This window comes from Coenobita brevimanus, chromosome 84, assembly GCF_032717465.1.
Source record: "Coenobita brevimanus isolate Jiangsu-jjx chromosome 84, ASM3271746v2, whole genome shotgun sequence".
Classification (NCBI taxonomy): Eukaryota; Metazoa; Arthropoda; class Malacostraca; order Decapoda; family Coenobitidae; genus Coenobita; species Coenobita brevimanus.
In genome coordinates, this window is record NC_137037.1 from 35,028,899 (window position 1) to 35,046,825 (window position 17,927).

A 17,927-nucleotide genomic window follows, 5' to 3' on the forward strand; every position below is an offset into this window, starting at 1 on the left:
ATGATTATTAGCTCAAAAATGTAATGGATAAAAGGGTTTGTGAGAAGTGTGGGTGTAGGGTGTAAGTGAGAGATTTGAGTGTACAGGGATTAAGAAAATTGTCTTAAGTGGTGGAAGACAGATATAAAAGAGTTACCGGCATGAGAAAATTGCCTGTGGTCATCCGAGAGATTTATTTGCACATTTTGTATGTCATTAGTTTATACCTCAACTTTGGGTTGAAAAAAGAGGTTGGGGTGGTGATGATGATGATGATGAAGATTGTATATTGTTTTCTTCCTTTCTTCTTCTGAGTACATAGCTACGCCACCCTTAGACAGGAGTTTTTGGGAAGCTTTGCACTAACTGCTTATCGCTGATAATTTCTTTTTATTTTACTTCATGTAAAGCACGCAAGAACCTTCATCAGATACTTTTTGTAATTTTAGCACTCTGCCCAGTCAATACTTACACACACACACACACACACACACACACATATATATATATATATATATATATATATATATATATATATATATATATATATATATATATATATATATATATATATATATAAATCATCCGGACTTCCTTTCCCACCCTAGGGGAGGGTGAGGAGTAGCAATGTCCAGACAGCTCAAATTTGCCCGATTCAATGGGCCACGCTTCCATTCACTCATCATTCAAGCCCCCGGAATCCTGGCTCTATCGGATACTCCAGAAACGTTCACAAAGTTCTATAGCTTGACATAAACGTATCCGATAGAGTCAATATATATATATATACATATATATATATATATATATATATATACATACTGTATATAAAGCTTGTATGACAACTTTAATCCTACGCTCTTTTCCTACCCCACCTGTAATCCATCTCTCCTTACCACTTTTCTCCTGTTATCCTACAAACTTACACCACCGTCTCCTGACCTCGCACTATAGTGGGTTTGCCTAACTGATCTGGGCCACTCCTATGGTCTGAGCACTAAGTTATGATTGCACGAAATTCGACAATACTTAAGTCTTCTTAGTTATTAATCAAATCGATTCTCCAGTTTAACAACGCCAGGCCATCAAAAGATCTAAAAGTGGTTCGTGATCTTCATGAACTGAGAAAAAATCTAGCCAGATGGGTCCCCGAGTCCGACTATACTCGGTTATCAACTTAGGTGAAAAGAGATTTAAAATCTGTCAGATCAGAAAAAGCTCTCTAGTCACAAATTGTTCCTATAATATAGCGGAACTTGACCATCAAATGAGGTGGCGAGAAGTTAGGCATCTTCATCAGTTTAGTCTCTTCATTCTGATACCGTAATTTTCATTTTATTCTTGCTACTTTCAGACGAATTTAGTCACCGTAGAGGAGACTTTTCGAACTAGATAAATTTGATAGTCTTTATCAGCCCCTTCAGTGCAATAAATCTTGCCTATAGTAGAATATTGTTGTATGGATATGGTAAGAATAAATTAAAAAGAATGTACGTCACCGGAATGCAGGTGTTACATTAAGGGCATTGAGAAGATTATGTTAATACATGTCCGTACCTTCCTTGGGCTGAAGCTTAAACTTTGAGAAGATTATGTTAATACATGTCCGTACCTTCCTTGGGCTGAAGCTTAAACTTTCCCTCTGCACTAGAGATGTGGTGGGCCGGAGCTCCCGTGTAGTAGGTGCTGCCTGCCCTCAGTATGATGTTCACGCTCCGCTCCTGCTCGCTTGTGTTCTGGGGAAGGACGTGAAAGGCGAAGAGAGTAAGTAGAGAGGAAGGTCAATTGATGAAGGAGACAGGAGAGAATGGGGTGAGTGACATGCAGGAGCGGGAAGTAATTAGACAGAACTGAGGGAGGGGAAGACGACATGCAGGGGAGAGAAGTAATAGGAGGAGTAGGTGAATTATGGAGGGGGAAGTAACATGCAAGGGAGAGATGTAACTGGAGGGGTAGGTAAATCAATGGGAAAGAGATGCTATAATGGAGAGGGATGCGAATCAGTGGAGTGGGTGTTGAGGTGGATGGTATAGAGATAGATGGGACAAGATGTGGAGAGGGATCGGGAAGTAAAAATCAATCAAAGGAGTGAAGAAATGTTGGGAGGTGATCTAGAGAGAGGGAATGAGCAAACAGAGGGGATGGAGAACAATTTGGGTGAATAAGCAGATGGAGGGGAGGGGAGTAGCTGCAGGGGGAGGTGAATAGAAGGTGGAAGAAAGTGGTTACAGAGGGTGAACAGGTGGAGAAAGTGAATAACTGTAGGAGAGGGTGGATGAATGGAGGGAAAGGTGAGTAACTAGATAGGGTATGGATGGAGGTGAGTAAATGATTTTGGTAGACATGGACGGGTAGGGAATGAATAAATGGAAGGGGGGGGGGGATGAATATCTGGAGCGTAAGTGCAGAAACTAAGGGGTTGAGTCGATAGAAGAAAGATGAAAAATGGTGAGAGTAGAGGTAGATGAGGAGAGAAGAAGTGGGTGGAAGCGTAGATGTTGATGGAGAGGTGAGCTGGTAGAAAGATGGAAAGGATGGGAAAGAAATGTAAGTGGCGAGGGTAGAGGTGGAGGGGGAGGTTAGTAAGTGGGTGGAGAGGTGAATCTTTGAGAGAGGAAGTGAAGTAGTGGATCCAAAGGTGAATCAATGGGAACGGATGAATAAAAGGAAGAGGTATTAGCGGATGGAGAAGGAGGTGAAAATTGTGGTGAAGTAATAAAACTAAACCTAAGATAACCTTTCCATATCATGTCTCTCCTGCCAGGCTGTGACTCTAACTCTGCCTGGACTATGACTTAACTCCTACAGCTCGCATGACAGTGATGGCTATCATAAAACAGGTGTACGGGGAGGCTTGGATGATGGCAACGGATGTTTGCATTTCTCTTCAGCGTTTGAAATCCTACCTATTTTCTCTGATGCCCAGTGTGTGATGCACGCTTCTAGGACGTGCGTGGGTGCCAAGGCCAGTTTTCCACTTGCCACGGTAGTGTAAAGGAGAAGTTCTGAATCTTCATGGTCACATTCACTTCCCATTGCGAAGGGCTGCCCGACCTCTGCCATCTCCACCCCTGACAAGCCTCCCACTTGTCCAGGTTAGTGTCAGAGCAATTGGCAAGGTGTTGGAAATGATGGTGGCCTCATTATCAAGTGGTAAGACGACATCAGAGAGTAGAAGTTACCATGCAGAGAGTGATGGCACTGGCCACCCTCTTGTTTCTCCCCCATTAGTTCCATACCACCTTTTGAATGTGATTCTGACGATCCTTCATTGCCTGCTGACGCTCTTCCAGTGTATCCTGATGACCTTCCAGTGCCTGGTAACTTTTTCCCTACCCTTCCAACGCCTCAGGACATTTCTCTGAGGCGTCGAACTCTGACGCCGAGGACTGGGCAGACAGAAATCATGTTAAGAATAAATGCCGCATTTTCACCTCTCAGCCTCCTATGTAACGCCATTGCAGAGGTACCATGCCACTTCCACCCACATTATCCCAGCCTGGTACTTCACGGTTGATGTCCCCACAGCCTGGCTCTTCAACTGCCCCCTTGACACCACAAGGACTTCCACGAGGGCAGCTGGAAGAGGCAGCATCACCTCCAGGCACTACCATACACTGCCACATGATGAATCATCATCCTCTGATTCGACATATTTCCCCTCCCCTTTCCGCCATTCAAGAGGCTGGCCATACACATGGGGATCCTGGCAATCCAAGAGACCGAGAGGTATGTAGTGCTCGTGCAAGTCGTTCCATTCCCACAGCCCATGTATGGGAAAAATGAAAACTTTTGAATGGAAGGTGGGGGAAAGGTTTGTGCTCACGTCGGCTGCTTTTAATGATCCAGAGGCAGACGTTCAAGCAGATTATCTGGGAAGAACAATCTCGCGCATTCTGGATTTTTTTCGTGACATTTTTATCCACTGTCAGTGATGGAACACCTTCTGCACATGATAACTTATCTCTAGGAATTCTCTCTACACTGGCTCAGCCTCCTTTCCCATGACAGCTCAAAAATGAAAGAATGGTATCTTGTGGAAGTAGGTGAACTGTAGAAGTGGAAAGCTCTGACTATGCTAATGGAACTCATAAAAATGCATGCCATACAGGATTATTGGATCATGGACGACTTTACAGCCACAACTGTCTTTGAAAGATTCATGGTGTGGGACAGGTACTTCTCGTCTACCCTGGAACCTGCACTCAATAATGGCTGTGGAATATTCTGACCATACTAAAGGAATCTTTTATTAGATTTTTCTTGACATTCCGTTAAATGGTTGTGGATGAGTCACTTGTTTTGTCCTGGGGATGACTGGCATTTATCCAGTACACGTCTTCCAAGCATCATCATTTTGGCATGAAATTCTTCTTCGTCTGCGGCTGCAGAACTGGATATGTGCTGAACTTTTTACAGGCCTACCCCTATATCTGACAGTGTTGCCTACCAGAGAGAGTGTTCAGTCAGCGAGAGTGTTGGGTATCGAAGCAAGTTTCCCATAAGATACTGAAGAAAAGCCAGAGAAGCATTCCAGGCCCAAACCCAAACTCTCGATAACCTTAATCAACAGAAACTAACACAGAAACACTCTATTGCCAAAAAAATGAGACCTCAAACATCACATGCAGGAAGGTAAGGTGGGTGGGAAGTGTGGTGTTGAGATGCTTCAGGTCAACTGACAGCCAGGCAGGCTGCTGGAAGGGCACCAAATGGGGGTGAGGGAGGGCCGGGGGACGGGGAGGGAGACAGCAGGGGTGGGGAAGGACAGGAGGACTGGAGGGAGACAAGCTGGGGTGGGGGAGGGAGGCATGTTGGGGTAGGGGTGGGGGAGGGTGGGGGGACGGGGAGGGAGGAAAACATGGGTGGGAAGGCGAGGGGACAGCAGGGGTGGGGAAGGACAGGAGGACTGGAGGGAGACAAGCTGGGGTGGGGGAGGGAGGCATGTTGGGGTAGGGGTGGGGGAGGGTGGGGGGACGGGGAGACAAGAAAGCCAAACTGCCTTCCATTCCCCCCCCCCTCCAGTCTCACTCACTCACTCATTCTCACATTCACTCTCCCACTCACTCTCTCCCACTCACTCTCTCTCACTCACTCTCTCTCTCACCCACTCACACACACACCCACACTTTCACTAACTCTCTCACTCACTCACCCACTCACTCACTCACTCACTCACTCACTCACTCACTTTCACCCTCACTCACTCACTCACTCACTCACTTTCACCCTCACTCACTCACTCACTTACACACTCACTCACTCATTCACTCACTCACTCACTCACTCACTCACACACACACTCACACACACACACACACACACACACACACACACACACACACACACACACACACACACACACACAGGGGAGACAAAAAGGGGTGGAGGGACAGGAAGGGACACATCCAGGCGTGGGGGAGGGCAGGGAGATGGGGAGGAAGACACGCCAAGCAGTGCTGTGTGTGGCAGGGGATGGAGGAGGGACCGGGGGTGGGAGAAGAGAGGGGATGGAGAGAGGACTGGGAATGCCTCATCACATCCGTGTTTGGATGTGCTCTTTTCTAACCTACAGAGGGGCGGAATATTCAGACTTGCGAATCGACGCTCGTTCAAATTGTGAGAATGTCCTGTAGTGTACTTCTCATCAGGTGTCGACATCCCAAGTGACCACCCTCATGATTCTCAGGTACGACAGTGAAAGTGCTAATGGAAAAACACTTCAGGGCTGACCACATTCTATTCACTGACAATTTCTACACGTCCCCAGTACTGACGAAGTATTTACTTGAGCATGCGACATGAGCCTGCAGTATTGTCAGGTCCACTAAGAAGCACTACCCTGCCTAACCACCCAAGACCGAGAAGGGAGTATTACTCGCCAAGAAATGTGATAACATGTTGGGGATCCAGTAACATGATAAGCAGAAGGTCAACATGCCTATCACAGTCAATAAGGGTGAGATGCAGGCCACTGGGAAGCATGACTGCATGACCAAGGAGCTCGTGATCAAGTCTGATACGGTCAGTGACTATAGCATAAGTATGTGACTTGTTGACCGGTCAGCTAAGCACTTTGGTACAGTACTAATCAACTGTCTCAGGAAGTGATGCAAGTGGTACAAGCTGGTGTTCCTACACGTTCCTGTAACCACTATGATAAATGCATGCAAACTGTTCAGGCAGGTTGTTGACAATGATCATTCCCTACTTGGGTTTGATAAGGAACTAGTGTGTGAGCTGCTTGCACGGTAAGGACGTGTTCAGCCGTTGTTCCAAGAAAATAAAGTGCTGCTGCAATGCCCGACAGGGTTTCCAGGTCAGACTACTGTACCTCTCACATCACCACACGGTGAACCTGGGGTACACAGCTGAAAGGGATAATTTGTATAGGTGGTGCCATGACTGCCTGAACAGTCACTGACAGCAACCAGTATACAATGAAGCGCAGTACCAGTGCAGTAAGTGCAAGGTGACACTAAGCACTGAGTGCTTCTTTAGTTACCACACCAATGTGAGGTACTAGGCAATGGTGTGTGGGAAAGTGTAAATAATGTAAACTGATAGTGACTTTACTAATAAGAATTTAGAATCTAAGGAAAAGTGCAGGTATAAGATCTCGAGTTAAAATGAAAGTGAATTCTCAATACAAGTGTAAGTGTTATAGTAATATAATGCAATACACGTTCAAATTGATTTTGTTGTGAAAGTAAACTAGTAATAATTTTTCAAAGCTCCTGTAATGCAGGAAAAAATTAGCCAAGTAGGTGAATTTCCTACACCAGAATTTAGAATATAAGGAAAAGTATGAGTATAAGATGATGTACTTAGGATACAGTGAAAACGAACTCGCAGTATAAGTGCAAATAAGTGTCATGGTAATACAGTGCAATATACGTGCAAATGGTGTTGTGATAGTAAACTTGTAGTAATTTTTTGCAGCTTCTGTTGTGCAGTAAGAAGTTAGCCAATCAAGTGCTTTAGAAAAAAACGAAAACTATATGTATAAGAGAACGACCTCAGTGATTGCTAAAATAGCCTAACGCAACACAGAAAATGTACTCGTAAGAAAGTGAAAGTGATCATTTGAGGAATGTAATGTGTAATAAACTTTTTGAATTTCTTTTCGCTCTCCCATCCCATACACTGTAGTACACAGTGTCACTCTGGAAAGGCCAGACAAATTGGGTGAATGAACTGAGCTTACCACATACACAAGGGGTGAAGATTCATTCATGCAGCAGTGGGATGGGGTAGTGGAAAGGAGTGTCAAGATCAACTGGGGCAAAGAGGAGTGTGAGTGACTGCAAGCAGGATATCCCCGTTTGGGCCAGGCAGGCACATGGGCTGTGCGCTTTAGCCACCGACTTGCCCACTCGTACAAACACAGCCTCTCACAACCTTCCAGATTGCCTCCATTCATCACCTCCTACCTCCACATTGCCTCCATCTAGCGACCAGGGCACATTTACAGTGGAAGAGGAAGGATTTGTTAGTACTCTGATCTTTAATTGAAAATTCTAGATGCTGTAGTCACGGAGCAGTGAATGGTTGAACAGAGAAAAAAAAAAACACCAGATGGGCCAGTTCACAATATCCCTTAGCTTTAAGAGTAAATCTAACCTATTCTAACCTATCCTATCCTAATGTAACCTACCCCATCCTACCCTAACCTAACCTCGTATAACCTAACCTAACCTAACCCAAGACATCTTTAACCTAGCCCAGCCCACACTAACCTAATCTAACCTAAACAAACCTAACCAAACCAAATCAAATCAAAGATTAGCCTGATCTAACCTATCCAAAGCAAATCAAGCCAAACTAAAACAAACTCAACTAAATCTAACCTTACTTAGCTTAAACCCATCCAGCTTATTACATCCTAATTTTAAATCAGTCCAGCTTATTACATCCTAATTTAAATCAGTCCAGCCTAGTACATCCTAATCAAATCTGAATTAACCAAATGTTACCTACCTCTGACCGAACCGTCACGTTGAAGTCGTCTCCGATGTTGATTTTTTCCACGTCCTGGATGGAGAACTCCACGTCCTCTATGGCCTCGGAGGGAAAGCGGAAGGCGTGACGGGCATTGCGGGAACTGAAAGAAACAAATAGAAATGTGAAAACACACACACACACACACACACACACACACACACACACACACACACACACACACACACACACACACACACACACACACACAACGAAACCTACCACTATCATCATCATCATCATTCCAACCTCTTTTCCCTAATTAAGGGTGGAGTAAAGTAGGGCCCAGAAAATCACGATAAAAAGAGAAGTAATCAACAGCATGTCCAGCGAAACTGGCCACACACTCATTCACACACTGTGCCAGCCACCGGAATCCCTATTACATCTTATGCATGACCTTTTGTCCACAGTGTTTTGATATTTTTCAGATGTGGTTAGCAAATGCAGGAGTGGTTCTGTCTGTCTGTCTCTCACGAACAATTTTCGGACGCAGTGTGTTTCACACCCGTAGTCTTCAGCGACTTTACCAAGACCTCACCCCACTAAACCACACCACACTACTCCACACCACCCTCTCTCACCACACCTCACAAAATCACTTTCCCGCACCACATCACATCGAGAATTACCCAAAATGCACTGAAGCTCCAGCATATAGTATGTTTGTACATTTTCTTCGTAGATATTCTTCAGATTGTCAATCTGTAGCACCAGTCGAGCAAGGCGGTACTCCCTAGGTGGATGGCAGGCTAGTGACAGGGAGAGCTGAAGCCCCCGTTTCACCAGCGCTCAGAACCTATTCCTGACTATCTCCTTTTGCTGAACATTATCAATGTTTTCATTAACACAGAGAGTAGGCCAGCATACTCTCATAAAACCTCTACCTTCAACTGCTTACACCACATTACATGAATATTAGATAACACACCTTCTATTTCCATCCCCTTCTAGCAATGGCCACTACATTAATATAAGCAAATTCGGTGCTACCTCTATCCTCCATGTTCTTTCTATACTCTGCCAACTTCAGTTCTACTCCCTCCCTGGTGGTATCTATCAGCACAATATCATCTGCAAACAACATTACCCATGGAGCCTCTTCAGTGATGCCTCTCCCCAAAATATCCATTAACACATCGAAGATATAGGGACGCAACGAGGATCCCTGATGCAGCCCAACTTTTACTGGAAACTTCTGTGTCAAACCAACACCACTTCTGACCCAAGTTATCGCCTGGTCATACATAATTATCTTTAACCAGTCGCACATACTTTTCTGAGACGCTCTTTTCCCTCATACATCTCCACATTTCCTGCCTTGGCACAGCATCATACACTTTTCCAAGTCAACAAAAATCATACGCAGCTTTCTATGTTTCTCTCCAAATTTTTCCTGGATTTGACGCACTGCAAAGATTGCATCTGTTGCTCATTTTCCTGGCATGAATCCAAACTGTTGTTCACCAATCTCTGTTTCCTCCCTTAACATATTCTTTATTATTCTCTCCCACTGTTTCATTGTGTGTGACATCAGCTTTAGACCCCGACAATTCCCCCAATTCTGAATGTCACCTTTTTCCTTATGGATTGGTACTATCACACTTTCTCACCAGGGCTCCGGTAATTTCTCCTGATCATATATCTTCCGCATTAAATCTACTAGTACATCCACTCTATCTTCTCCCAAGCTTTTCCATGCTTCTGCTGGTATTTCATCCGGTTCCGCTGCCTTCCCATTTTTCGTCCTGTCCCTAATGACAATTGAATATTCTGGTCATCTCTCAGTTCTATCAATAATAACTTTAACATGACATCACCCATTCCCTTTTTAAAATCTTCAGATGGTAACACTGTAAATGACGCGTGTGGTAAAGCGAACATCCTTGCCAGTACATTTGCCAGAAATTCTACCTTCAAGGAAGTCAGCCAGAACATCCCTGTATTAGAACTTGACTCAACTGCATCATTTAAGATACTGACTAGACATGTAAAATCCAACTTAGACAATTTACCAACTAACAAAGCTCCAGGTCCAGATAGAATTCCTCCATTTGTCTGGAAAAAGCGTTTCCCGGAACTTGCTCCTGTTCTAGCTAAATTATTGAGACTATGGATACGAATTTCTTCATTCCCTAATTCTTGGAAAGAAGCCAATATCCACCCAATTCTGAAGAAAGGAAGTTCGTCTGACTCCTCTAATTACAGGCCAATTGCTATCACATCTTGGTAAAGCATTTGAGACTGTAATTAATAAGCACATAGTTAAACATATTGAATACAACAACACAATTAGTGGTAGATAGTATGGTTTTCGCCACGAGTGATCCAGTTCTGATATACTCAATCTTCTGACTCATGCCATCCTTCAGTCAGCTGACCAACATGCAGAACTTATGAAGTAGCCCTTGATATCTCCAAAGCTTCTGACTGTGTGTGGCACCGATTCCTGCTGTCCAAATCCCTTGCTGTGGCCTATCATCTTTTGTGCCTCTGATTTCCTCATGTCTCAACGACAGAAAGATAAAAGTACCTTTAGATGATGTATATTCCAATTTCTACTAGATTATGCTGGAGTGCCACAAGGATCAGTTCTGGCTCGAACCCCATTCCTAATTCATTTTAATGATCTCTTATCAGTTACCCATACTCCCATCCACTTCACAGTTCGTTCACACCTAAACACCCATTCACAGAGTTTGGTATCTCTAACTCAACACCCAATACAGCAATCTCCATAAATCAAGCCTTTATTTAAAATCACTGAATGGGAACAAAATAATACTGTCTCATTTAATGCTAGGAAAACCAAATATATACAATTTACTAATAGACAGATATTGCCTGATTCCTATATTACCTTCAGAGCTACTAATATACCTATCTCTAAAGGTATTGAAATTCTCGGTGTTTCACTTAACAGTGCCCTCAGCTGGACCTCTCGTGTTAGATCACTCGCTAAAACCGCTTTAAAAAAAAAAAGATTATTGCAGAATCCGTAACTTCTTTACTGATGAGCAGTTAGTTATAATTTTCAAGAGTCATGTACGCTCGAAGCTGGAATATTGCTCACCCTTGTAGAATGGATGTGGAGAGGTTGCACTAAAACAACTAGACAAAATTCAGAACAAAGCTTTTAGAATATTTAATAACCCTACTATTACAAATGAACTACCTCTTCTTCAGGTAGGAAGGAATGTTGCATCCCTTGCTCAGACGAAGTTGCATCCATTGTGCCACCTCTTCATGGCTTTTCCCGCGCTACACGGGCATCTGGTAGTGCTCATGACTGGACTGTCACACTGCAGTACTGCAGAACTTCTGCCTATCAGTATTCTTTTGGTTCCCTATCTGCATTTCTTTGGAACTCGCATCCCCAGGATGGTTTTCCCCCAAACTTCAACTCGTTTATGTCCAGCTATTACAGATTTTTTTTTAATGAATGGAGAACACCTATCGGTATAATCAGGTGTATGGATTTTTTTTTATTCATTTGTTTTTCCATCCTCTGTTCTGTTATTGTAAAGAAAATATGGTCAACGGTGCCAGACGTTTGTCATGTGCCCCTCCGTACATAATTCATGCAACCAACTCAGTTATCTGTAGGTACCCTAGTCTCATCAACCTCTATATCTATCTTTCTCACTCAGTCATTCACTTTCAAAAAGTATATATTGAATTAGACTCCTTTTAACATTATCTCCAGTTTCTCCGTACCACAAATATTCGAGTACTTCCATGTGCTTAAATATGAATTACTACTGCATAACCTCCTTTCCTGACATCTTCAGTTGCCGTCTGCCATGGGGGGAGGCGGTGGCTCAATCGGTAGAGAGTTGGCCTGCAGTCCTGACAGACCCGGGTTCAAATCCCGCTGAGGCAGGGAACAGTTTAAGGATTTGAATTTCATAAAATCAGACTTTACTGATCTACCAGAAGGCCCGCCGACATGTCGTAAAAATACCCCCGCTAATACCAATACACCAGTCCTGTATGAGACAGCCCTAGCATGTATTCAATATGGACGGTGGGTGTTAGCGCCGAAGTGGTGACATGTAGAGGTGTGCGGTACGTAGGAGGACTACTGGGCCTTGAAAGCAGGCTGTGAAGCCTATGCCCAGAGTCGGTCACATAAAAAAAAAAAAAAAAAAAATCGTTCTCTGCTGGTATTCTGTGAAATCCCACTGCATCATTTACAGAACCATGTGTCAACTCTACCATTCAAGTTTTCAATCACAAACACTTAATCGCCCATACAGTCATATCACACAATCTTGCTGAACTCCAAACTTGTCTTTTCCTCACCCCTGCCACCAGAATGTGTTCTTTTAACAATCAGTGCCTTCTTCACCATCTAAAACTCGAACTTGTACTTCCACTAAAGGCAAACGATTCCAGTCACATGAAGCTAAGCACTTCTTCATTAACAGAGTTATAAATATATGGAAAAAAATGCCCTCCAATTTAGTAAACTGTAATACAGTATTAACCATTAGAAGTCGCCTGGGTAAGTATCTGTCTTCAAACCTCCAGCTTAGTATATTTACCCCTGAATAATACATTGTTGTATATATAAACTGTTTTTTTAAGCCTTGATGATACAGCCAGCAGAACAATATTCATAAATATTGATGACTTGAATGTTATTTTCCTTTTCAGGCAGAGAGTGTAGACTAAGATTTCCTTTCCCTCCTTCCTATATTTCCATGACAGCTTTTCTGTGATGCATGGTGGTCCTTCTCACGGTTTCCTGCCGGCTTCGGCTGGAGGGTTTGGTGGGTGGGGGAAACCTCCCTGCTTTTCTATAATTGACTTTAACTGATAGAATAGTTATGTTACTTACAACCTTCCCTATACCAAACAGCCAAGAAAGGACCAACAGGTCTGTTGCTGTGTGCTTTCCATTGTACTCCTTTGCGCATGCATTTGGGGCTGTTACATTTATAAGCTTTCATTCTTCCCTGCCATTCATAATAAAACAAACAAACAAACACATCAACAAAGAGACATAACAGTAAAGCTTTACTCCATGACCTCTCCTGATCCAACCTGACCTATGCCCAGTAAAGCACTATCCATGTATCCTGACCTTACATGACTTATTCCTCAGTAAAGGCCTATCCTCTTACCTGACATGGCCTGATCAGTGCCCAGTAAAGTCCCACCCCTGTAACCTGACTTGACAACATATGGTCCAGTAAAGTTCTATGGCTGTATTCTGACCTGGCCTGACCTATAGCTCCGTAAAGTTCTAACTTACGTCCTTTCCTGGTCTACCTTGAATTAAAGTATGACCTGTTATGACCCTACCACATGATCTCTGACCTAATTTAACCTATGACCCAGTAAACTCCTACTCCATGACTTTCTATGGTATGGCCTAGTAAACCAATACCCAATGTCTACTGAAACTTAAATTGACCTGTGATCCAACAAAGTCCTGTCCTTGAATAACCTTAATATTATATGCTCCATTTTAGTTCTGTATTTTTGATCTGATCCTGCCTAAAGGATTACGCCTGTTAAATGATCTATGATCCGGTGAAGCTGGCATTCTCCGGATGTTTGCCATTTAACTTCATACCCTCCAGATGACCCAGTGTTATCCCATACCTTCCAAATTATTCCATATAACCCTATGCCCTCCAAATGACCCCATGTTACACCATGCCATCTAAATTACTTCGTGACCCCATATCCTCTAAATGATCTTGTTGACTTCATACCTTCCAAGTACAATACGAGGTCCTATATCCTCCATGTGACACCACATCTTCCAGATGAATCCATGTGACCCCATACCTTTTTAAATGCACCCATGTCACCCCGTATCTTCCAAATCATTTAATGTGACCCCATACCATCTACATGATCCCATTTGATCTCAGACTTCCAGATCCTTTCAGAAAACACCAGATTACATAAGCTGATTTTAGATGACCCCAATGAGCCCAGATGCCCCGTGACCTTTCATAACCTCACCGCCTGGCCGCCGTGTGCAGCGTGACCCTCTCTGCTTGAGTGCCCTCCGGTGGCTTGTACACAGTGGTAAGGTCTTCACGGTCACGGGAGACAAATCCGCCGTCCTCCAACACACCCACTTTCTTTGTCAGCAGTAGGCGACCCACGCTGCAAACGAAGTAATGTTAAAGGTAGAGAGGTAGTCTGATTTAGTGTAATAAGCTTTCATGTCGGGTAGAAGTATTTAGTGCAATAAGCTGCAGAGACTGGCAGAAGAGCTTCAAGGAAGGGAAATGTGCTTAGAGCTGGTTAGATGTGTTAAAAGAAAGTAAGAATGACTTTGTGTTAAAACAGTGTAAAATTGACTGAATATGCTTGGTGCATGTTAGAGGTATATACAGTTACTTTGAGGTAGACAGATCTGCCGAGAGAAAATTAGAGGGGTCAACTGTACAAAGTAACAGAGAGTGTGGTAGAGAGGTAAAAAAGAGTGCAGGAGGGATGGAGTGGGTGGAGAAAGGTGACAGGAGTGATCTGTGACAGAAGGGTCTCTGCAGAAATGAAAGGGAAAGTTTATAAGACTGTCGTAAGGCCAGCCATGTTGTACGGAATGGAGACAGTACCACTGACAAAAAGACAGGAGGCACAGTTGGAGGTAGCAGAATTGAAAATGTTGCGTTTTTCACTAGGAGAGACGAGGTTGGACAAAATTAGAAATGAACATAATAGAGGGACAGCACACGTAAGTCAGTTTGGGGACAAAGCTAGAGAGGCGAGACTGTGATGGTGTGGACATGTGCGGAGGAGGGATGAGGAGTATGTCGGGAGGAGGATGCTGGAAATGGAGTTACCAGGCAGGAGAAAGAGAGGAAGGCCAAAGAGAAGGTTTATGGATGTAGTGAAGGAGGACATGCGGGTAGTAGATGTAAGAGAAGAAGATGCAGAAGACAGAGTAAGATGGAGACGGGTGATCCGCTGTGGCGACCCCTAAGGGGACAGCCGAAAGGAGAAGAAGAAGAATGATGTCTTTGTGGTCTCAAAAACCGAACTCCCCACTTTCCATCAAACGTTCCGTGTTAGCAGCAAGCGAACTACCTGTAATGGATGGAGCTTAAATTGACTTTTATGGTGTTACAGGGGCTTAGAGAGACTTATGTTTTTTTTTTTTAATTATTATTTTTTCTTGGAAGGAATAATCTTGTGGGCTTCTTGACTTTGGTTCCTTCTTTCTTGCGTTAATGAACCGAGTTATTCAGTAAACCAGCATGTGATTTCTCATGAAGGATGAACTCAATTCATTATTTATTTCGCTCTTTGGTCCCTTCGAGGACCAAGTCCACTTCCCATGTTGTTTCTGTTGAAAGAATATTTTCATTATTTTAAGGCTCTTCCTTTCTAGAACTTCCTCTTATCAAACCGAAAATTCAGTTCATAATGCGTTACTACAGTCTCATCTACCATTTTCTCCCGTACTTGTGCATAAAATTCTTCTGCATCATGGAAGCTTAGTTTTTTGCTGTTACAGAGCTTCTTCTATATTGTCATAAGATTTCTCACGTTTATCATCATCAACTGATGTTACAATGAGGATTTTGATTAAATTAATATTTTATCTCATTCAGTTTTTGTACTTATTAAGCCTGCTACTCTTCCTTTAATGCAAAATAACTCTCAAGTATCGCATTTCAGTACTTATTGACCAGAAGTCTTACACCACGCTTCTTCTTTTCTTATCTGCCTCTGTAGCAGAATATGTGATAATCAGACAGTTCTAGGAATAGCTGTGTTCTCACCTCAGTAAGACCTATAATATTCTAATTTACATCTCAGTTTTTCAAAACAAACAGCCAAGGTAGTTTCACCAACAAGAGTTTGGTGGTACATCCCATGGTTTAGTTTCCAGAGGCAGCTACAGTATCCTACCACGAGATTCTTATCCCTTGCACTGAAGCAGAAATGACATATTTTACCATGGCCAATTGCTCCGTTTCTTGTGGAGCACTAGGACCTGTCATAGTTGTTTAGGATGGGGTATCAGCAAGTATCTCAAAACTGGCTTGGGTAATTACTGCGAAGGGAACACCCTTCGTCTCATCATTAACAATGAGCCTGCCTAGAATGGGTGCACTAAATTTGGCAAGTATAATGGCATCGATCATGGGATGTCCAAGCTACTTCACCACAACACCACAAGACAGTGTTCCTTCGAAGAAGTCTGTGTGATAGTGGGGCTTATAAACACATAAAGAGCTAAACTACATTCCGTGCGACAAGAGGGGTTTACAGATACTCAAAGGTGGTTAGAGGGGTTGGATATGGTGTTAGAGGTGGTGTTACAAGGGGTTAGAGAGTGTTAGATGTGTTTTAGAGGTGTTAGGGTCATTACAGTTGGTCTGAGGAAGCTAGGAGTGGTTAAGGAAGTTAAGAAAGGTCTAGATATATTATCTGAGGTACTCTGAAGTGGTGGTAGATGTGCTGGGAACAGAAGAAAAGTGCTGGAAGGCTTGGGCAATGTAAGGTACTGTTTAACTCTCTCTCTCTCTCTCTCTCTCTCTCTCTCTCTCTCTCTCTCTCCAGCAGGGGAGTCTTAATATGTATTAAAAACCACATAAGTGCATGCAATACAGAGATGTAAATTCAGTACATCGGAAGTTGAAACATTGTCAAAGGGTATAATAAACCCATTTTCTTTGGTTTAATACATAGACCACACAAGTTAGAAGAGGAAAACGATAAATTAGTGTACGACGAAATAAAATCAAAGAATACAAGGGCTACGTTATCTGGGGGACTTTAACAATCGGAACATTGGAAAAATCCGTGTGCAGACAAAGGGAACAGGGTGATAGAACTGATAGACGATGGATTTTTAAGTCAAGCAATGAATTCACCGACACGTGGTAATAATATACTCGACTTTGCCCTAGCAACAGACAGTGATCTAATAAAGTTGTGTGGTGTTGTTAAAACATTTAGCAACAGCGAACATTACATCATCAGACTTGAAATTAACATCTATAATAATAAAGGCAAGTGTTAGTATGTTTGTTACCTATAAACTCGGCTCCCTTACTGTCTACCCACACATATAATACATATTCTGAATCAGCATGATCCAGGGAATGTTTTGGTATATAATTTATTAGGATTAATCGTATGTTGAAAAGTTACATTAGGTACACTATATTGGCCGAAGGCCCAATCAGCCCTCCGCAGGAGCTAGACGAAAAAGTCCGCCCACAGGGCGGACCTTTTCGGCTAATTAACTATAAGCCCTCCACGAACACCATCTTAGTTCCACACTTTAAAAAGCTAATATTATGAAATAAAATGAGAAACGAAAGTGCCAACATCAACTGGATTAAGTTACTTATACTAATTGGTTGATAACGTCGAAGAAGTATGGGAAAAATTGACTATGCGATTGACGTCCATCGAACGAAAAACTATATTCAAGATTTACCCGAAGAAATAACCACCCAACTAAAACGGCCTGGTTGTCGACGAATATTGAGAAAAACATTGGTCGGAAGACAATAGCATATGAAAAATGGGAACGACGGTACCGAATATATTAAATTACAGCGGCAGTGTACGAAAATTATGTAAAAACTTAACGAAACCTCAGGTCGAAAATTTCTACTGGTGCATAGTCAAACCCCACCTTTTTTTTTTCTTCTTCATCATGTGAGGAGTTGAAGAAATGTAAAGGAGAGCATAGGCCCTCTACTAAGATTGAAAAGCGATCTCGTCCATGATAAACAAACAATGTCAATAATACTAAACGACTCTTTTCAGAGTGTTTCACAAAAGAAAATAATGCAAACATTACCATTCCTCAATCTGTTTTCTCAGTATCAAAAGATTGTAAGTTATCAATCATAGAAGTGACCGGACATTATATGTTAAATTATCTATTATCTTCAGAAAATCGACTCAAAAAGTCAAGTGACCCAGACCAGGCATTTCGCATAGTGCGTGAAATA

The 17,927-nt window shown here is 42.8% G+C and overlaps 1 protein-coding gene across 1 annotated transcript in view; it reads right to left on the minus strand.

The window, feature by feature from the left end:
* Window positions 1-17,927, minus strand: part of LOC145410123 (hemocyte protein-glutamine gamma-glutamyltransferase-like) — a 167,577-nt gene that overhangs the window by 26,991 nt on the left and 122,659 nt on the right. The window contains exons 11-13 of the mRNA XM_080280321.1: window positions 13,963-14,109; window positions 7,960-8,083; window positions 1,592-1,715 (exon numbers count right to left, since the gene is read on the minus strand). Coding sequence (XP_080136447.1) covers window positions 1,592-1,715; window positions 7,960-8,083; window positions 13,963-14,109 — 395 coding nt within the window. The remainder of the gene's footprint in view (window positions 1-1,591; window positions 1,716-7,959; window positions 8,084-13,962; window positions 14,110-17,927) is intronic.